Raw genomic sequence first — 23,299 nt, 5'->3', positions numbered from 1 at the left:
AAGCGTGGTATTCAATCCGTGATTATGGCTATCAGAACATCCCGACAGTCAGAATCCTGGGGTGTCTTCATCTGATCCGACATTAAGTCGACAGTCGGAACTCAATGTTCCAACAGTCTGTCGGAAAAGTCCATGTATCGCCGAAGTTGGCCACGGATTGATGAAAAATGTCCGTGAACACAATTCGCGGCCGCAAATTTGACAAAACCGATCCGGCATTAAATAAAGTTGGATCTGACGGCTTTCAATGCTGTCGGTAATGGCAGAATTGAATAGACGAGTGCCACTATTCCTACCGGCAGAAATAGCAGCACAGATTGAATACCCCCTAAAGCTGGCCATACATCTACAGATCGATTGTCAGATTGGCTGGTTGGAACTAAATCCTGGTAATGGATGAGAGCAAATGACAGTGGACCATTTGCTCTGAAATGCTGGAAAACTGCCATTCAGATACTACCAGGTTTTTGTTCCAACCAGCCCAATCTGACAATCGATCTGTAGATGTATGGCCAGCTTAAGTCTCTAAATCAATATAACAAGAAGCCTCATAAAGTTAGAGGACAACTGTATGGATAAACTGGAATATGTTCAGCCCTTAGCCTGCATCATATCTAATAGACTTCAATCAAATCCTTACTCCTTGTCATTATTCAAACTCAGCCTTTAACTTGACAGATCGGAGCAGATTGGCTGCTGCATTGTCACCAGCCACTTTTTCAGGTTTAATAAATCTGCCACTCTGTGTCTGGTCTGATGTAACAAAAAATAGCATATAGGAAATAAGTATATTAACTTTTTGTCTCTCCTTTTATCACTTTACAAATCTAATTTCAGAATGCACAGTCTAAAAATATTCCCTTTTTCAGGACTAAACTGTTATAATCACTGTAAGTACACTAGAATCCCAGGTTTAGCTTTGGAGTGAGGTTGCTATGGTGACATATGCTCGGCAGTCAATTTCATGTCTGCCTTCTCAGATACTAAATCCAATGTCGAACGCTGGTGGCCATCCAAATCGATTTTAAAGTCATAAACAGAAGGCAGAGAAAGTTATCAAATACATTGAAATGCCAATCTTTTATATGGGACAATAGTCAGTAACTGTAATTCTTGACATTTTTCTTTTAAACCACAAAACATCTAAAGTGGCATAATAATTATATTTTCATATTATGTTATAAAAGATAAAGAGCCCACACATATTATTCAGCATTTTAAAGACAATAGTCATTTAGTTCCTGCCCAAGTGGAGCGCACAATCTATACTGGTTACTTCCTCCCATTCCTGCTTCCAACATTTTGGAAATTATGCTCAAACATAAAGGCTAGGGTTTTTCTTTTTTGTCAGAATCTAATTAAGACCTCACAATAGAACCACACAAATATAGGGAGACCTACAACCTACAACCATATATTCCCTTGGTCAGGAATTAAACTCTCAACATCAAGGCTGTAGGTAGCAGAACTAACCACTGCACAATCTGTGCTGCTCAGAAATCTGGTCAGAGCTCACATTGTTTCTCATTTCAGATCACAATAGAATGGATTCATGGCATTTTAGCTACATCATGTATTGTGTAGTGAGTATTAAAGAGTAAATAGCAAACATATAAAACATAGGTACAGTATTTTAAACATGTTCTGGACAAGCTACTTGGTACTTCTGTCACTATACTTGGCCAACCTGTTCCATTTCAAATATATTTGCCTACATAGCTACATTCTCTGGGCCTCTCCAGGAGAAGCACAGAGAAGGGACTATCTGCGGCAGTTCTGGGATGGGCCAAAGTGTGACTTCATTCAAGATCCGCCCACATTACAGTAACTGCTGCTATTCATGGCTCTTCTGGAAGGGGCTAAAATAATGCAATTTTAGCCCCACTCCCTCAAAAAAAAAGCCTCAAATGCTGGTATTTGAGGTAGAAGCTGCAGGGGGTAGGGGTCCAGTTAAATGTAGAAAATTGCCCACCCTTTCACAGGGGAGTGACCCAATTTTTGTGAGCCTCCTGGCCATTCCAGCAGGGTAGGGAAGTATGATTTCAGCATTCTTCCACCAGGTCGCTATCCACCTTCAGTATAGTGTATGGGAACAATGTACTAGTGCTCACCTTGTGTTCTGTGTAGAGAAAAGATCTAGGGTTCTTTCATTCAGCTGCCCCACACTTGCCCGGTACTCTTCAAAATTCTCACTTGGAACATAAGTAATGCTATAAGAAAACAAAACTACATAAGAGCCAACACTTGGAGTTTCAGAACATTTGATGTGTTAAACCCCTAGGGGGGGATGCAATAAGGTGCGAGAAGCGACTGTCTGGGACTTTCTCCGGGAATGGATCTTCTTTTAAAAGGTAATTCGTTACAAGGTATTACCAGCTATTTATATAGTGCACACATATTCCACAGCACTTTACAGAGAATATTTGGCCATTCACACACCAGTCCCTGCCCCAGTGGAGATTGCAATTTAAATTCCCTACCACATGTACATGCACACACATTCTTAGTAGCGTTCATTTGATTGGAAGCCAAATAACATACCAATATATTTTTGGATTTAGGGAAAAAATCCATACAAGCACTGGAAGACTATACAAACTCAACACAGTGAGGGCCATGTTGGGTATCGAACCCATGACTTCAGTTCTGTGAAACAGTAATGCTATTACACCGGTTGTAATGCCCACTTTAAAAATATGGCCATTCTCGGATGAAATCCTGGACTTTCGGCTTCTCGAACCTTATTCTATTTACCCCCAAGAATGCATCTGATCGTAGAAAATGAGAAATCATTTGAGAAAATGTGCTTGTTTATGTATACAAAAACAGAGCTTACTTTTATATTTTTAATGTGAAGGTTTTAATAGCAGCAAGTAGTGACAAAACATTACTGTAACCGCTTTTACTTTGCGGACAAACATATGCTTATATAGGAATGTTATAAGGGACTTAAAATATCCCCTAAACAAGGACCCAGGGCTAGATCTACAGTACTAAAAGTTTATAAAAGAGACAAGTGGTGGTATTGCCCATAGCAACCAATAACATTCTAATATTTTTCATAATACAATAGAGAAATGATATCTATATGTTGCTATGGGCAATAGCATCACTTATCAGTTAATAAGCTTTACTAAATCTCCCTTCCCAGTCTTCTGCCATTAGTTGGGTTTTGGTTTGTGAATACAACCTACCAATCCTAAAGAGGTGTAGGTAATGTCACTTTGTTAATCCGTTGAATTTCTTTTACTGGATTGATTCAAACAACTCAAGAATAAAAAGGCATACACCTTTATAACAAAAGCTACATTAAATCCAATGAAATGTTAATTTATAAATGAATATTATAAAGCAAACATGGTTATTTATATGTATTATTGCCTTGTGGTTGGAAAACAGCATTACAATTCAGCTTCTCTACAGTACTTGGACTTAGCTAGTTCTGGACTGGGGTATGGATCATATGGTGGTCGGTGTCTAGGTCGAGTTTGAATGGGGAAATTTACAAAGATGGGAGTTCTATTTCACATGGGAAGTTGCTATGGGCAACCAATCAGATACTATCTATTATATTCAGGAATGTGCGAAATAAAGAAGTAGATTCTGATCTTAGTAAATTACCCCCAATAGTTGAACACCAAAACATCGACATGCACAAGGTCAACACTGAAAAAAGGTGGACAAAAGCAAAAACACAAATTTGCAAACGGTCAACACATGAAAAGGTCATCTTGTGTTTTTTTTTTTCAATGTCCACACTAGAGCACAAGGATCACAATTAGTGCACTGCTTCCCTTGCTATGCATCGGGGCAGGTGCCACTTTACCGGTCCCAATCAAAGCCCATGTGGATGGTAAAGTATGAAGGGGTTACAAAAATGAAAAATAATTGTAAAAAACTCATATCGACCGTTTGTCTATGCCTTATGCATGTCGACCACATGGTGTCACCATGGACCCTGTTAACATATCATCCAGATCCCTCTCAAGTGTGGCAACATAGTTTCTACAAAATAAAAAAGTAACTACATTGGATTCTCTCTCAAGCACTATTGTAGTAAATAAAAACAGGATAAATTCAAAATATGTCAGCGCAAGCAGCTACTGTAGGTGGGAAACGCCTTATTATGCTTATTTGTTTGGCACAAGGCAGCTTATACATTTAGAAGAAACGTGCAATCATCATTCTCATATTAATTGGAGGGAAGAGGAATGCATGAACTAAACAAGCAGAAAATACCTTGAGTCTCCTTTAACGTTCATCAGTTTAGTGTCTAATAAACCAAGGGGTAAATGCTGGAAGATGAGAAAAGTGCCAACCCTGATAAATGCAGTGTAAAACCAAACACTGGGAGCGATTCGTAGATGTGAGCAAATTTGCAGCTAATGTGCGAAAAATTATCAAAAGCTGTAGCCGCCTAGAAACGCATTGAGATGCCCAACAGCGACTTGCAGAGCCAAGTAAATGCATACACACTCAATGGTCGCAGCAGATCCTAAGTGGTGGCAGCAGATCCTAAGATAACAGACTCTCTGTGTAATGGGGCCTACACACGGGCAAATTACAGGGCATTTTCTAAGCAATCTGATTAGATCCCTTAGAAAATGCCCCTACATATCTCCATGTGTAGGAGCCATAGCGATATTGACGTGCGGTCCTGTTTGCTGCTATCGCTGGGTTAAGAGCCAGCATGCTGGATAAATCTAGTTAATCGCCGGTCAGGGTTCTCACCGGAGAGCACTGGCCATGACAGATCACTCAGCACACATCGCAGTGCTGTTGCATAAGCGATCAAATGATCTAGCATCACTCAGCAAAATCTCTGTGTGTAGGCCCCATATCTGCATATGAAATCACAGTAGTATGCTGAGACCCTCCCCTCAAAATGTTTGTGACACACCTGCGTTTGTGTACCCACTCCCTCCCCAAAATGTTCCCTTACTATCAATGATTTGAAGAAGAAATCCTCATTGCTAAGGTATCTAAGCCCCTGCATTTCTCAGGGACAGCTGTTGCACTATTGGTTGTCTCTATGAAGTACCCAAATGCCGTCTTTTTGGTTATCTCCGCACATGTCCCATCCCTGCACAGCATTATATATTATGCATGACTTCCGTAAAACGCAATTAGCCTCATATGTCAGTTGCAGGACAAATAAACTAAATTCTGCACACAATATTATAAAAAGGTTTTATATGTTGCAGAATACACCTGAAATACATTAAATTACTTACTAACTAATTACAAATATACAAAATTAGATTACAGAAAGCCTTAAACCTATTACCGGGATCTGAATGTTGCCTTCAGGATAAGACCACAGCTCTGTATGTCAGCATAAAATGTAAATGACTGCTGCTCTAGAAAACAAGTATCTGTCTGTATAATGGGTTATAATTTCTAGATTATACTGTTGTGAACATTTTGATGACTGCATACATAATGAACGATTATATTTCTCAGCAAAAGATTGTTTAATGCAATTGACATGGAAAGGAATGAGTTACAAATTGTCGATAATATATTCACTCTAATAAAGACCTGAAGAGCATTGCTCTGACAGAAGAATATACGTAATTTTTATTTGATTTCATATTATGTGCTAAATTGAATCAAGGGAGATAAAAATACCATGAAGCCCACCAGCACCTTAATCAAGCATCACAGCTGGTGGCTACCAACACAAGTGCTTTGGGAATTAGCCAATAAACATGACGATATCACAGCTAAAATGAATTTGATCCACTGCCTGGCACCTGGGTTTTTTGACTGACATCCAATGAGTAGGAGTCAGATAAACAACTCATGAATGCATGATCAAGATTGTGCTTTCAATACAAAATGTGTTGTCTATAAGAAGATGGGATAATTTATTTTTCTTTAGATTTTGCTTAATAATAATAAAAATCTTATAATAAATTCCAACTGAATCTATGAAAAATAAACATTTAATTCCTTTTTTTAATTTCTAAAAATCCTTCTGATTAACATTTTTTCGTTCGGTAGTAGTCACTAACTTTTACGGCTGCTTTATTATGGCTGATGTTTCTAATTTACGTTACTATGGCCAATCTAAACCAAAGTGCAGGTTATTTGTTACATACAGGAAGTTATTCTGACAAATAGTATAAACCACGATATGAAAGCAAAATAGATCTGGGAAAGAATTACTGCTTGAATATTCCAAGTGGTCCATACACCAGCTGTCAATATTCCCAATTGCAAACCGGAGATAAAATATTTAAATCTAGCCTGTAGTGTTCATTCTAGCACCCTGCACCTTACAAAAACCATGCCGTTCCTCCTTCCTGCCTGGGGTGTCGTTCTCAACTGTGTTGCTCATCCATTTTTTTCCTATAACATTTTTTAAAAATATTGTTCTTTAAGTACTGGGTTCACAATTTTCTGGTCACTGGAAGTGAATGTCCAATGATAATAAAAGGTTCTGTGCTAAATTCCAAATAGCAAACCTATGGTTAAAAAGTGAACCGCATATTGTATCCGCGAATGTATTTTTTTTTTCATTATTGTTAATGTTCTTAAGTTTTATTTGCTTTCAATAAGTATAAAACACTATAAATATGCCATTATCTGCAATCTTTTTTTTACATCATTTGAAAATATCTGCAAACAACTCCAAACCTTATTATTTGTCTTCAATGTGCCTGAAACACTTAAATAAATTTATAAGATTTTGTTTGTGCTGCTTTCCTGAAAACCTGCTTGCATTGTCCAATTCAACCTGCTCATATAAACTCAATAAAGCACACACATCATATTTAAAAGTATACACAGAAATGTATATTATTAGTATTTATCAATGTTCTGATAAAGATAAAATACTAGCTAAATCAGCTTCTACCTTGCATTTTACAGACTGTGGGGCAGATGGGTACTTGTGAGTTATCTGGGCGCCCGATTTCTAAATCGGGTCGGATCGGGCACATCGCATCGCATCGCATGCGACCATCGGATGCGATGCGATGCGATGACCCGATTTTTCCATAGGAATCAATGTTAAAATGGACTGAGTCCATTTTAACATGGAATTCAATGGGAAAAAGGGGTCCTTTTCATACCCCTACTATCCAAGTGGGCATGGAGTTGGATATAAACCTGTGGCGAGCGTAGCGAGCCACCGAGCCCGAAGCGTGGCGAGCGTAGCGAGCCCCGCGAGGGGACACAGAATACCGGCCCCTCGCGGGGCTCGCTTCGCTCGCCACGCTTCGGGCTCGGTGGCTCGCTACGCTCGCCACAGGTTTATATCCAACTCCATGCCCACTTGGATAGTAGGGGTATGAAAAGGACCCCTTTTTCCCATTGAATTCCATGTTAAAATGGACTCAGTCCATTTTAACATTGATTCCTATGGAAAAATCGGGTCATCGCATCCGATGGTCGCATGCGATGCGATGCGATATCGTATCGCATCGCATCTGATTGTATGCCTTAACTTAAGGCATACAATCAAAAAATCGGGCGCCCAGATAACTCATAAGTACCGGCAGATGTATTAAGCCTGGTGAAGAGATAAAGTGGAGATAAAGTAGAAGGTGATAACGCACTAGCCAATCAGCTGTGTTTGAAAAAGGACAGTTAGGAGTTGATTGGCTGGTGCGTTATCACCTTTAACTCTTCACCAGGCTTAATACATCTTCCCCAGTGTTTGTAAATGACAGGAGTGGATTGGTTGGTACTTTCTCTCTCTCGGTTTTATCTCTTTGCAAGCTTTAATAAATACCTCCCCCATATAATTTATATATATATATATATATATATATATATATATATATATATATATATATATATATATATATATATATATATATATATATATATATATATATATATATATATATATATATATTATACACACACTTGTATATGTATGCTGATAGTAGTGTTGTATTAAATGATGCTTAAGATATTGTGCCCCAAATCATAAATAGCGCATTATACTTCTATGACATAGAAAATACAAGGATTAAAATGAGCTAATCCCTCTAACTGTTGTAGACTTATAATGAAAAAAAAAAAAGAAAAAGAAAAAAGGCCAAAGAAAAACAAAGCCAGTTTGGCTTGGCTGGGAATAAGGTGAGACACAGTAGGTGATTTGCTCTGACCTAGAGAATTACAATGAAGAAAAATTCAAGCAACATCAAGGTCTTTCATTTTCCCTTTCGCAAATCAATGCTGCATTTACTTCGCTCCAGCTGCAACTACTCAACGTGGAATGCAATCACTGCTTTCTTAAAGGAAAACAGTTTACGGTGGGGAGTAAGAGGTTATGAAAGATAAAATTGGGCAATTGTACATGCAGAACCCACACAGCCATACAAATGGAACATGCAATGCAGATGTGAAGTGCAGCACAAGAACAGAAAAGGATTAATTTGGGCATTACACAATGCAGGGCGTTCTAGACCCTCTTATGTAATACTCCTACAGTATTTTAACCAAGAAAAGTCTGTGAAAGTAAAACAAAAGTGTCAGGTTAATACAGATCAGTTAGTTCAGATCCAGAAACAGGGACGACTAGTAATGTTTGCTCATGAAGTACACATGCTTAAGATAGAACAATTATAAATTGGTAAAACTCTAAAAATTAAAGTGGTCTGTTTCTGGATCACTCAAATGAACATAAAGTAAGAAAGCGACTGTACAGTAGATAGATAAACCATGCAGAGCTTTTGAATCACCGATACTCACACATAAAATGGGGCCTGATCATCGGCAGGTGCAGGAGAAGATCTAGAATGGGAAGCATATGATGCAGCATCTTTTTACAATAGTGTTAACAAATGCCAAAGCCTCGCTGTGTGTGCGTTAAGCATACATATGTAGATAAAAGTATGTGCAATTCTAGGTTCTGGGTTTTTTTTATTTTTATTTTTTAACTCTCTCTCTCTTTCATCAACACCTCCCCCAGAAAGCATCTGCTCTTTCTTTGTCTATAGCTGTGATTATCAACAAGGATGGGAAAATGTTACTGCCATCCGTCTTCCTTTCCCTTGATCAGGAATTTATGCGTTAGGTGAGGGCAGGTGAATTCTATTTCAAACTGGTAATTATTTGACAGATGTTGCAAACAGCTGCTGCAGTATGCAAAGCTCTGGCTCTTATTAGAGCGCAGATAGCAGAAGCTTCTGGCAAGGTGGATGGCGAAGTAGGACGACATGCATTCTGCGAGTGGCCGCACAGCTGGTTCTCAGAGCAAAATAATGCAAACCTGCAACCCCGGCCAGCTGTTTTAAAGCTTGTGAAACTGAAATCAGACCATCCTTTCAGGGAGGGGTGGTGGTGGGGTACTCGTTCAACAGAAATGCCAATATGTTCATCTTGGAAGTTTCCCCATTCACACTTTATTCCCTGTAACAACTAAAGAGGGCACCACTATAATGTTGTCAGGTTATTTTCCTTTCCATATAGCTTGAAATAAAAAAAAATAAAAAAAAATGAATACAGTAAAACAATATCTTGTAGACGTTTAGGTGTATAGTACTTAATGTAATGCAGGCATGTTTTGTGCATTGCACACTGCAAACCAAAATTCTGCAGTGCATTCTTTCATTTAGCTTATATTAGATGTTTTATGACCAGAACACATAATGCAAAGCATAATGGGGATTATTCTGGTTCACTCCTTCTGGCAAATTCCATCTTAAATGGACAAAACCATGTGCACTGCAGGTGGGGTAGATGTTACTTGTCAGACAGATTTGGGCAGGGTTTTACTTCAAAGTGAGATCTATAGTGCAGTGTAAAAATAAAGCAGCCAGTATTTTCCCTGCACAGAAACAAAATAATTCACCCAAATCTAACACTCTCTGTACATTTTACATCTGCCCCCCTGCAGTGCACATGGTTTTGTCCATTTGAGAAGGAATTTGCCATAAGTAGTGAACCAGAATAACCCCCAATGTTCTGTGCATACACTTGTGAATACAATACTTCAAGCTTACTGGAAATGAAATCCCTACTCTTACTTTCATCAAGCTAACCTTAGGTCAGGTCCAAGCAATGAATGTCTCCGAAGCATAGCACGTGCCTGGGTATTGGTTAGGTTTGCTGTGGATTCATTATTGATAGCCAATATACAGTCTCCTACGTGTATTCGCCCATCCCGACTTATGGAACCTCCATTTATAACGCTGCGGACAATCATTCCTGATCCATCTTTATTGGCACTTACTGTCATACCTATACAATGTTAAGAAAAGACAAGAAATAAGTGATCATAGTTGATATTTGCACATGAAAGAGTCTTCTCTAGATGATTATTATGCAGAATAGCTTCTGATAATTAAATAACAGAACTGCTCAAAGAGGAAGTTAAAAGCTGGCCATACATCTACAGATTGTCAGATCTGGCTGGTTGGAACAAACACCTGGTAATATCTAAATGGTCAACTGTCATTTACTCTCATACATTACCAGGTTTTTGTTCCAACCAGCCCGATCTGACAATCGATCTGTAGAAGGTATGGCCAGCTTTAGTGTGGTCCATACATCAGCAAGGCAACTCCCCACTGCAGATCTGATGGTCAAAACCAATAATGGTGACCTGGGGGAAAAGTAGCTTGCTAAAAATCCCTGATTTGCCAATCCAGGTTTTTGGGATGAGATCGAGGAATCTGTCATTTCCAACATGTTGCGATGGGGATAGGGAAATCAATCTCAGGTGTATGGGTCCCATGCCGATGCATTATGATTCTACGAGAGCTGTATAGAAAATATCAGACACTAAAACAACCTCAGAACACGTCTGGGGCATTTGTATTTGTTTATTAGACATGCTGACATATAGCATTCTGTTGTACTAAAAAAATATAATGCAGACTCTTGGTGGAAACCTATTTAAACGTATTATTGTTAAGTATCAAAGTATATAGAGAGACAGATGAATGATTTTGTAAAAATGTTGCAACATATCAGACAGTTGAGCAAATTAAGTTTTTTGATTAAGTATAATATAAAAAATGACCTGCAGATAATTAAGTTATTTGCTTATTACATACTGTATGTTTTCTCGCCCTCCCTTGCCAGCATACCCTACTGTACAGTAATACTCCTTACCGTAAAAAATAAAAATGTCAGAGAGAAGTTCCTTGCCCTGTATAAAATACAGAGCTCCAAAGTGACTTAATAATGGTAAATATTTTTAAGGGTATAGGGTCATTAGGTTGACCAGTGAAGTTCAACTTGGCTTAGGTTGATACATGTAATAGAGCGACATGGCTAAGGTCAACGAGTTGGAATGTCAACGCAATCGTTCAGTTGAAATTCAAAAGGTCAACATGAGGTTTTCACATTTTTTTGAGCCGACAAGTGCCAAAAGGCGGTATTTCATGCCGTAACATCCACTAGGGTGTGGAGAGTAAATAGAACAGTGTGAGGAGCATAGTAAGGCACAGTGCGCAAATCATGGCGTGCACAGGTTGCCATGCGAGAAAATGTGGTACACTTTGACAATATCCTTGTCGACATTCGGGACTAAAACGTGAAAAACTCATGTTGACCTTGGGACTGTCGACCTAGCCATTGTCGGACTATGGCTTGTGTTGACCTTCCAAACCCTGTTGATCTTAGCCATATTGGCCTATTTCTGTGGTCGACCCAATGCATGTCGACCCAATGATCTATACCATTTTTAAGGCAGAAGTAGATGTTTGGGTACAATTAATGTTTTTCTTAACCCTTAATGATGAAGTATTTTGAACCTCAATGACCAAACCAATTTCATGTATTGAGATGTGTTGGATTTACTTCTACCACATTCACACTTCCAAGCAAATTATTGGGTCAAGCACGTTGACCCGTTCATTTGACTTTCAACATGGGTTCACCCACTCCCACTACAAAAAGAACCTTGTTGAAAGTCAAATTACCAGGTAAAACTGCTTCACCCAGAAATTTGCCTAGAATTAAGAATGGGGGTCCAGCACTGCAGTCCTCTGCATAAAAGCTGGGTTGCTCTCGCTGGAAGTGTGAACGTGGCATTAGAAAACCTTTAGATTTATTTTTTGTTGTATTGAATAGGATTATATGGGAAAAAGTAGAGGATGTCTTTTTAGAAGTGTATTTAAATACAGTAAATATATGTGTAGCTTAAGTGTAATATACAGGAAAACTGAAAAAAGTTGGGAAAAAAAAGGTTGCGCTATTGTTAATATGCATGAAAAAGGACAAATGTTTTTATTCCACACTTTAATTAAATCATTTTTATGGATACCAAATATGCAAACTATAATACAATATTTTGTTATTTGTATATAAAGGAGAAACAACTAAAATGTAAATGTATCTTTTTAAATCAGCTCTTATAAAAGCCAATGTGAAAATTATGTAATAGAAACTCTTAACAGGTTTTCTCTCTATCTGGAAGTGTTGTGTTCTCCACAATAGAAACATGAAACCTTGACTGGTTTTCAGGACACTGACTGTTGGGGTACAGCAACTGTTATATATAGTGTTGTTAATTCAAGCACCCTGCATCTTTCAAAACATGTGCAGTTACTCTTTTCTGTGTGGGGTGTTGCTCTCAGATGTGGTGCTTCTAGCACCAGTTTGGCCTGCATATCAGTCCTGAAAAACAGACCACACTGTGCTGGAAGCTACACAGCAGAGAGAGAGACACCGTAGGCAGGGAAGAGGAAATGCATGGGTTTTGAAAGATGCAGGGTGCTAAAATGAACACTAATATGGCCACCATCTTCAAACAGCTGTTTATAAATGTGGGTCGCTCCAGAATACAGTTTATAAATGGAATGAATGCATTTTTTTTAATGACAGAATAACAGCCGTCACATGGAGGACTTTGAAAGAATGGGGGAAGATGCTCGTCTGCTGGAGCCAAGGTAAAACCAGTGTAAAGTAACATTAATGAAGAAAGACAGCAATGATGCTATTAAATCGATGCTGGATTCTTCGCCAGGCAAAGAAAATAATAAATAAAAATCGTGAAACTTCACCTACTTACAGGGTGAATTTGATTCCCCCTATTCAATCGCTGTGATGCTTTTTCACCTTGGCAAAAAGTCCTGCATAGACGAAAACCACATGGATCGTCAAATTTGCCATAGACGCACGTGTTTTGATGAAATCATGCCCATTTTTGGGTCTGTTTTTCGCCCATGCCGATTCAACAACAAAAAGTGAAATGGCGTGGGCAAAAATGTAATCAAAAGTGGGCGAAAACGCACAGAATTACTGCAAACAGCACAGACTGAATAACAGGACATCCATCAGGGGGATCTGTGGGGAGGAGACCCCAGTCCGAAGCCCAGACAGAAAGAGGGCACATGACTGGAGCCTGTCAAGTAGAATTTGTCATAATTTCACTTGGCGCAATATAGAGGTTAAGTAATGCAGCCAGTGCTGCGGAAACTGGAGGTCTCACCAGGCATGCCAGGGGTTCAACAAGGGGAAGGGAGGTGCTGCCTATTTTGTCAGTCCTTGGCCCCACAATTTTTGATGGCAGCCCTGCCACCTTATGTATTGTTAAAATACTATTTAATAAAAATGAGATTCCCATTTTATAAAAATGTGAACTACGTTTAACTCTTAAAGACCTGTTGCGTGTTAAACAGGATCACCATAGTGAAAGATCTTATTAGTTTAGGTGTTTTAAACAGGTATTACACAAATATAAAACATATAAGCCCATATCAAATGGAGCTTTGCCATGAAAATAGATGGTCTCTGCTTTTTTAATACACATAGATAAATGGCGCATATAATGTGCCATTTTGACCTCTATAAGATATGTTGAAAATGAAACACCTACAGTATGTTGGCTAGGTAAAGAACTACAAAATGTCAGTATTATCCCATGCTTAAAGACTAAAGGCAGACAAATATAACAGAAGTACATTCTTGTCTCACAGATTATGCCATGCATGTAGAGTATAAGCACACACCGACAGAAGAGTGAAACTGCATATGGCTCATTAAATGAGTTAGGTAGCTGTTATTAGTAGAAAGAAGAGCGTACTAGCAGATTCTTTATGTGCATTGATTATGACATTGGCTGTCGCTCAGCACTACATTCTGCATCCTGTAGAATAATTGCAGGATGTACCTATTCAGTGTTAAACATACTTATATATTATTGCTTCACACTAAATTGACATTTATCAGTAATAAAATACATCTTTGGTTTAACATGAAATGTTATAAAACATAGGGGGTGAAGGAACAAATTACAAACTACTCTAACCATTGATTATTAACATAGCTGCTAAACCAGTAAAACATCTGCCAGTGTCTTTGATTTACCACGTGTACTGGATAATTGGACACTGTTCCACAGCAATCACTGCATATATAAACAGTCATGGTTCGAAGATGCTTAGTTACAGTTGTCGCTATGAGCAAGATGTACATTGGTTAATAGTTAAACTAGCATTAAGAAAACATTCAAACTGCATAAAAGGAAATTTAACATAACCCAGTATATGTAAGGCACAACACTACAATTATGAATTTCTAGACACATCTACTCTATCTCTGGAGAATCTTGCAGTGGGTGGAGTGTATCTGGCTAAATGTATTTAGTTGAGCCTAGGGAAGGCTTTGCCTGGAAATCACTGCTGTGTTATTGGTATTATTTTACAACATTAAAAAGAGAGAAAAGACCACAGTTATTTACTATGTAAATCACTTCAACTATACAGAATAAGGGGTATTACAAGCCTTACTGCTTCACAAATAAAACACACAAATGCACACACATACATACATACATACACACACACACACACACACACACACACACACACACATACATACATATATATGTAGCAGCACAATAGACAAATGAGGACAGTATTTATTTTCCTTACCTAAGCTGCAGTTGCCTCTAGTAACGGTAATTGTTTTTTCAAATTTGCTTCTCAATAAAGGTTTAGTTGCACATTCCTCACCAGTTTCAAAGTATTGTTTTCCAGATGAATATCCATCAGCCTATTATTATAAAGGAATGTTTTTTTGTTGTTGTTATATATGACACTGGATTGTTTACAGGCATAATGTAATAAAAAAACATGTCAAAAGAATAGGCACATTAAAACTCTAATGGTGAGGTGTACCAGGCCAGTATTTGGCTGACGTAGCATCATAGTATCTACAAAAGTCTGATAAGCCAGGGATCCTGACAGTGGCAGGTTTAAAACAGCAAACACTTAATACAGTAATATATGTAGCATCTTGTGAGTCGAAGTGAAACATGAAACACGATAGATACGGTTAAGAGAAGCATCTGGAACAGATACAAAGTCTCAGAAGAATGCTCATTTTATATCACATTAACACAAACTATCCGAGAAATACAATATTTATGCCAAACCTAAAGGTTGCATTCTACTTGGGCAATACGTGGAAGGTACTGTAAAGGTGCCCACACACGCACCGATCCCGGCATGCGTTGTGGGCTTAACTAGCACACATAGCATTGCATCGTATGCCTTGTGCATACGATGTGCATGCGATGCGATGCTATGCTAGAAAAAGCTAGTACAAAAAGTGTGTGCAGCACATACTTTTTGTACTGTGCGATGAGGTGCCGCGGGAGCGCGCACCCCATCGTATAGCATCGCACCGCCGGGATCGATGCGTGTGTGGGCACCTTTAGTGACTTTGTATTACTAGAAGATTTGCTCAACTATGCAGATGCCCAGGTATTTCAGTTGATCCATTAAAAGTCAAAGCAGAGTTTTAGTACCTTTTATAAGCAAGTCAGGCAGAGGAAGTGTTAAGGCCTTGGCTTTTTATAATCAAAAACTGTGCCAAACTCTAACAGCTTCCCAAAGATATCGTGGAGAGAGGTAAGGGGCTTCGAGAGAATAAGATGGACATTGAAAGAGAGTGTCTGTTAAGGTGCCTAGAATTGAGTAGAGGACAGAGACACCAGTGGGGAGGGTGTGAACGAGTACAATAGTAAAGTCACCTCCCCAAGAGAAGAATGCCATAACATATCTTGTCTAAATTATGTAAGAATAGGGGGCCTAATTAGTTAGGACAGTGAGGTCTAGGCAGGCGTTTGATAAAAGATACCTCAGGAGGTTGGGAAGAACCAAAATAGAGTTTCACAGAAAAGAGAGTTAGAAGCGTGTGTGCTTAGGTGTAGGTAGGGTAGAAGAGAAGAGAAAAAATAGTGGAAAAAGAAAGTGAAGTAAATAAAGATATTGGGGTGGGGTGACAAGAATGTCTATGGTCAAAGGGGTAGTATATGGTTTATCGAAAGAGGTGGAGTAGAATGAAATTGGGCAGACTTGGTTGAAAGAATTGAAGTGCGATAGGCATTGGAGTGTACAAAGTGACATGGCTTAAAGGTGGGAAGCAATAAAGCAACTGAGCATACCCAAGCAATAAATCTGCAATAAAAAGAAGAAGAACAACAACAACAACAATAAAAGAAAGGAACATAAAACATTAACAAGTATGGGAGGCCCAGGCCAACTAAAGCCCCATACACAAGACAACTAGGGGCACTGTGGATATAGTTAACTATATACTATACGTAACACAGACCCACTGAACATATGGGTCATTGACTATAACGCCAAAGTCGACCTGCATGTTCAGTAGATGGGTGTGAGTGTGTGTGTGGGGGGTTAACTATGCGTGGGAGCACCCATCGTTAACTATATAAAGTGTACACACTAGACTGCTCAGAAGGCCCTTTGGAGCGATATAGTTTCATTTCTCATCTTCTAGTATGTATGGGGCTTGAGAGAACCAAAGGTAAGGCTGAACCCCTCCACCCCCTGTCCAAAGACATTGTAATCCATGTACTTTTATTTTTCTTTACATCCTGTTAGGAGGCATACAATATATATTAGATAGATAGATATTTTTTTTGTTCATGTTATGACAAGTAATTTTACATATGTGGCAGAAATAACAATGTTGTAGGTTGTCAGATATTTTTACACACCTATTACAAACGTTACTCACCTTTAAAACAGAGGCAGGAAATTCAGCAGGGGTATCCACCGCATGTGTTTTTAGCTGTAGCCATGAACTAGATGATGTGCATTCAATTTGCTTGTGAAAAACACCCAATTCCATATTATCTTTTGACTCAGAGGGAGGACTACTATTCATTACTACCTGCTTAGCATCCTCAAGTTGGCCAAGATTAAGGTTATAAAAGTCCATCGTAGGTAATTTATAATCCAAAACTGGTGTTGAAGTAGCCCACAGTTCGGATGTAGGAGCGGACTTTTGAAAAGTTAGCTTTCCAGCATTGTCTTCAGACACAGGATGAAAGGCATCAGTATCATTAGATGCATCCTTAAAAAATAAATCCCATTAATCCAAAAAACAAATATAAATCATTATAAATTATATTACAATATTTTTTGTTTATGCTCGCAATAGTCTACATAGACTCACACTTTTTGTTTTGCATCAGTAAATAAAAATTGCATGTTAGACTGTGTCAGGGACCCCAACAGGTATCCTGGTTTGACGGTTAGATCAGAGCCAATAACTTAAGCACCCTGAATGTTACTACATTAGGGCCTTCATAGCACATATGCCCAAGTCAAGATGCAGCAAGGAGAAAGTCAAATAAACTGTACACTTCTTGTCTGCCAACAGATGTATGAAGCAGTGATAAGAGAGGAAAAGTGATAAAGTGTCTGGTACTTTATCACCGGCCAATCATACTGGGTTTAAAAAGGGACAGTTAGGAGCTGATTGGCTGTTGATAAAGTACTTACCAGGCACTTTATCACTTCTCCATACATCTATCCTACAGTTGTTGGTTTCTTCATGCATCTAGCAATAAATAATAACTATAGTGTAAGCTTATTGACATAAAAGCTTTTAGGGTTAGACAGCATTTAATCCAATTTAACAATGTTCCATGTTACTATCCTAATAACTTAATAGACAGGTAGGGTCGGTGTTTATGACATAACATTTATGCAGATAATAGTTTGGTTTACATTAACAATTGGATTGCAATTCCATATTGGATCATGGAGTGAGTGAAGACATCCTATGAGGTACCACCAGTATCAGAGAAGTCTTGATGTGGCATGGAACGAAGATGTCTGAATTTTATACTATCATGTTTAAATCTCATTGCCGATACTTGTTGGTGTGCTGGGGATTTTTTTTTCTTTTCTTGGTTTAGAATACCCCATCCATTTCATATACCTTAGAGCAGATGTTCTCAAGGTCCTCACCCACCCGGGTAGGTGCACAGGTGCATTCATTACTCATTGACACATCTTAAAAGATCCACAGGTGGAGCTAATTATTTCACTATTGATTCTGTGAGAAGACCTGCAAAACATGCGCTGTGTGGGGTCCCGAGTACCAAGTTTGATTACCTGTGCCTTAGAGGTATTATCATATTGATTGAGCAGCTACTATTTTATATCGGCATCCTATGAGTAGCTTTGGACTAAATATTAGTAGTGACTGTGTGAGTACTTTGGGGCAAATGTATGAAGCTGTAATGACCCTTTTATTGCGTGTGTGCCATTTTCGTAAAAGGAATGGATTATTGATACTTCTCCACATGTATTTAAAAGGCAGACCATAGATCTATAGACTACTAAACAAAATAAATGTTATTAGTATAAAATCATGGGCCAAGCAGACCTACAACATTACTTATCCAAGCTACTTCTGCTGATGTGGCTAATGAAAAGGACTTGCACTCCTGCTTGATGTTCTACTCCCAAACAATAGTGTAGGAGCAGAAACTGTAATAGCAACTTCTGCACATTACGTCTTTATGCCACCACCACCACAAATGACATCTACTTACCCGCATAGAGTAACTAGTTAAGTCATTAAGGAGTTCTTCATCGCAGCCGCTGCCATGCAAGGCTAACAAAGAAGCGTGGATCGAGTCATCATTGGGCAGAAAGTGGGATTCCAGATTACCAACACCTGTCATGTCAGCATCAGTGGTGGCTTCCACCTACATTGGCAGGAAAAGGAGCTGTTTTAGTCATTAAAAAAATGATATTGTTTTTAAAGAACCCCCCCCCACAATTCTGGATCTAGAATGTAGATGGAAAGAAACTATGTTGGGTATTTTTCACAGGTCAGAACACATTCTGAGGCTGATTCTGAGCTAGGAGCAAGCAAACAGCAAACAACTTTGTATCTGGAACAAACCATGTTGCAATGCAAGGGGTGAATCATTTTTACACTTCAATTTAAATTTAAACATGAAATTCTCCTCCCATATCATATAAAGCTTTCTGTACATTTTACATTTGTCCCACCTGCAGTGTAAAGTGGAGCACATACTGAACTATATGTCGGCCATTCATTCTCAAGCCGAAAAGTCTGTTAACGACATGGTTCAGAGATATATCATGTCAGCCCTGTTGCCTATGTAGATGGGCAACATATCTACAGGGTAAACGGTTGTTAGGTCGACATGCGTCAAGGTCAAAATGTCGACATGGGCTTCGGTCGACGTGGTCATTAGGTGGACATGGGCTAGGTCAACAGTCAAAAGGTCGACATGGGGTTTTTCATTTTTGTTTATCCAACAAGTGCCGACAAGCAGTATTTCATGCCCTACTATCCACTAATGCATGGTAGGAGAATAAAATAGTGCCGAACTGACAACCTTTTGACTGTTGACTTAGCCCATGTCGACATAGCCCCATGCCGACCTTGATGCATGTCGACAAATAGTGGCAGACCCAATGTATGTTGACCTTTGTGCTGTCAACCCTATGGCCCATACCCATCTACAGATGTACCGGTGCATCTGGCTGTGAGAACATTTGCTGCAGGGACAGCTGGTGACTGACATCTCAACTGGGCAGGCCAGGCACAACACACCAGGAAGTAAATTGTGTGTATGCACTTACCAATCACCAAATAGGGTCTGCGGATCGTCCAGGTGTATATCCAGTATAACATTGGTTTTCGAAGACTCAAAGTTACTGTGTTTATAGTATTTTAAATGTCAAAGTGTGTTAAGGCACTGAATTTATTAATGTACAATATGCCAAAACAGTTACAGTCAAGGATTAATATTAAACTGTAAATTAGGTTTATAGAAAATTGTCATTTTATCATTCCACAATTCTAAAACGGATCATTCCTACGAATGTTGCTGACACTAACCATAGCTAGTTCAGCATGGAAAAGGGGTGCATCACTGAGCCCTTCCTCATCATATGAGTGTGCAGTGTAGAAAGCAGAGTCATCCTTAGCAGAGACATAACCTTCCTCTGGTGACAGCTGTAGAAACAAGGAATGCCCAGTTGGACTTGGTTAAACAGAATAGAAGGAAAGTGCGCATGCAATGAGAGAGTTCAGTATATTTTTAATGTATCAATTAATAGGTCTTTTTTGCAGATGTCAATTTAGATTGCATAGGGGGTATTCAATCCCGGACACTATTTCCGACAGGTGGAAATATCGGCCATTCGTATTTAATCCCTGCCGTTTTCGTCCAAGACTCGCCTATGCAGATTAGAATTTTTAAAACGTTGGAACTACATGATCAAAATTGTCTGGTGACTTATCGAATCTGCTGTCGTTTTTGACAGTTGGCTGTATTTGTTGCCGATAAATGGCTCTCCTACAGCCGGAAAAACGTACCTGACATTGAATAGATCGAATGTAAATTAGATTTTTTCTTGTCGATAACGGGATTGAAAACCCCCCATAAACTTAGATACTGAAAAACTTGGAAGTGGGTATCACAAAGACAGCATAGGAAAGAAGAATGTGTGGCTACTGTAAAATCTCCTCCTTCATAAGTCAGTTTCTCCTTCATGATTTTCCTTAAATTTTTAGAAACCTTGCCAGGTAATGCTTAGAAATTGTGCAAAAAAATGTAGAACATCCCTATGTATCAACACACGGCATAAAAATGACTATAGTTATAGTATATCACAATACACCAGTGCATCTTAAATTAGCTGAATTGAATAACGTGATCTTTTGAACACTTAACTGGCTAATTATTTTTTCCAAAAACCAGGTAAATTGATGGGGGTGTTTAAGATTGAATTAAGTTAATAACATCTATTTAAAACATATTCATCATGATTTTATTAAGCCATCAATGTTTAGTCATTGGGTTTTTAAAAATATTTTATAAAAAAAGAAGACTAAACATTGATGGGTAAAATATTGGATCATTGATGATTGGACCAGCATGAACATTGGGAACCTAAATTTTACCAAAAGGCTGCTCCTCTCCGCAGCTGCAAAGGAAGGGCGAAAGCAATTTAAGGATGGCTTCAACTACATTTTCTCAGTGGCAGCTAGGACTGCAGCCAAGGGGTGGGGGATCCTGCTGGGCTACTTGATCAGCTAGATCGCAGAAAATGTGGAGAAAGGGGGTACCTGGAAACAAAAGCATCCTTTAGTGGCAGCTGCTATAAAATTATCTCCCAGCTGCTGCACAGTTGGCTTTCTGACTGGTCGCATCAGATGCGACCATGAAAGGGAAAATCTGCCTTGTGCAATCCCATCTTATGCAACCAAGCCAGGCAAGTAATTAAGTAGAAGAAATGGAAAAACATTTGACAATTACCAATATAATTAATATAGAAAATTAAAACAATCTTACTGGCAAAGGCTTTGCAACTCCAATGTTAACTATTCCTGTGGCTGCACCTTTAAGTGCTTGGACAGCCTGCTCTAAACTGGCATGCTCCAAATTGATCTCATTGACAAACATCAGTCGATCACCGGGCAACAGCTGTCCATCTTGTTCGGCAACTCCTCCAGGCACCAAAGAGCGGATTACAATCACAGTGCTTGCTGGGTCAATTGGATCCTAAAGGAAACACTTACTATGTTACAATATCAAGGCAGAAAAAAAATCATGTACAAAAGATACAACAAAAACAGCATTCACACTATGCTATTTATAAACGCAAGTTTATGATGCACGAATAATGTGTATATACCGCTTTTCTTTTTCAACAAAAAAGGCAAATGCTTGGTATCACAGTAAGAAGAAAACGAAAAAATCAGTGACAGGCACAATGAGCAGGGTTGTTGTAGCCATTTTGATTCCAGAGGTTATATAACCCACCCATGAAAGGTACCAAGTGATGAAGACATTTTGGGCACACCACATGCAAATGTGTCCTCAAACATCTACCCTCAGCGAGAGATCCCTGAAGCAAACAAGCCCCCAGGTATCATGCATCTCTGCTTGCATCTGCATCTTTTTTTGCCAAAATGCACCTAAGTTGCAATGCAATTCAACTAGTACGCACTAGGACAATGCGATGATTAACATGAACTGCATGTGTGAGAGAGAAAGAGATGTAGTTTCACTCACTGCCAACAGATGGCAGTGCAATGCCTAGAAGATTACACAAAATGAGGGAACAAGTAGTGTACTACAGCTAGAGGCTCTCTTACAAAACTAGTGTTAATTCTAGCACCCGCCATCTTTGAAAACCCATGCAGTTCTTGTTCCCTGCCTGGGGTGTTGCTGTCTACTGTGGTGTTTCTAGCACAGGTATGGTTTGCATATCAGTGCTGATATACAAACCACAATGTGCTAGAAGCACTACAGCAGACAACACCACCCCAGGCAGGGAAGAGGAACTGCATGGGTTTTCAAAGATGGCAACTGCTAGAATGAACACTTCAATACAATCAGGTTCAAGTATTTTTCATACCACCCATAGGCATATGAAGCAAGGCAGCAATTTGAACTTCAATTCAAGCTAATGCAGTAAAACTGGGAAACAATTAGGGGCTGATGTATCAAGCCGTGAAAATGTGGATCAGTGCAAAAAAGGGTACTTGTGGAGTATCACGGCTCCCACGATGGCCATCGTATGCAAAAAAATCGCATCGCATGCGATCGCTTACGATTTTGCACTGAAAAGCATCCAAATGGGGGCGGCGGTACGTGTCCTACGACCTTTTCATACCCCCACTATCCACGTCGGCATGGAGTTGAGAATAGAAAGTGTGGCGAGCGCAGCGAGCCACCGAGCCCGAAGCGTGGCGAGCCCCGCGAGGGGACGCGGATACCTTCACAGGTATGCGCGTCCCCTCACGGGCTTCACATGTGTCCGCATCCGCTCGCCACGCTTCGGGCACGGTGGCTCGCTGCGCTCGCCACACTTTCTATTCTCAACTCCACGCCGACATGGATAGTGGGGGTATGAAAAGGTCGTAGGACGCGTACCGCCTGCGCTCGCCACACTTCGGGTTCGCGTTGATAGTGGGGGTGGTACAGCCTCAAAAATGCCAGTTGGGGGCCATTGAACATGTTTAATACTAATTCCAATGCATTTGGATGCTTTTCAGTGCAAAATCGTATGTGATC

General features: G+C 39.3%; 1 protein-coding gene across 10 annotated transcripts in view; it reads right to left on the bottom strand.

The window, feature by feature from the left end:
• The window catches only part of MPDZ (multiple PDZ domain crumbs cell polarity complex component), a 144,817-nt gene that overhangs the window by 69,906 nt on the left and 51,612 nt on the right, over positions 1–23,299 (bottom strand). For 7 of the 10 annotated variants that reach the window (XM_083185932.1, XM_083185929.1, XM_083185930.1 and 4 more), the window contains 8 exons: positions 21,572–21,781; positions 20,113–20,229; positions 18,788–18,943; positions 16,957–17,295; positions 14,844–14,964; positions 10,002–10,200; positions 8,710–8,751; positions 2,112–2,210 (listed from right to left, as the gene is read on the bottom strand). In XM_083185932.1, coding sequence (XP_083042058.1) covers positions 2,112–2,210; positions 8,710–8,751; positions 10,002–10,200; positions 14,844–14,964; positions 16,957–17,295; positions 18,788–18,943; positions 20,113–20,229; positions 21,572–21,781 — 1,283 coding nt within the window. The remainder of the gene's footprint in view (positions 1–2,111; positions 2,211–8,709; positions 8,752–10,001; positions 10,201–14,843; positions 14,965–16,956; positions 17,296–18,787; positions 18,944–20,112; positions 20,230–21,571; positions 21,782–23,299) is intronic. The other 3 variants (XM_083185937.1, XM_083185931.1, XM_083185935.1) reach the window with 1 other exon arrangement.

Source organism: Crinia signifera, chromosome 1 (assembly GCF_055691185.1).
Source record: "Crinia signifera chromosome 1, ASM5569118v1, whole genome shotgun sequence".
NCBI classification, from domain to species: domain Eukaryota; kingdom Metazoa; phylum Chordata; class Amphibia; order Anura; family Myobatrachidae; genus Crinia; species Crinia signifera.
The sequence above is the reverse complement of the archived record's forward strand: the minus strand, read 5'-3'. Positions and strand labels throughout refer to the sequence as shown.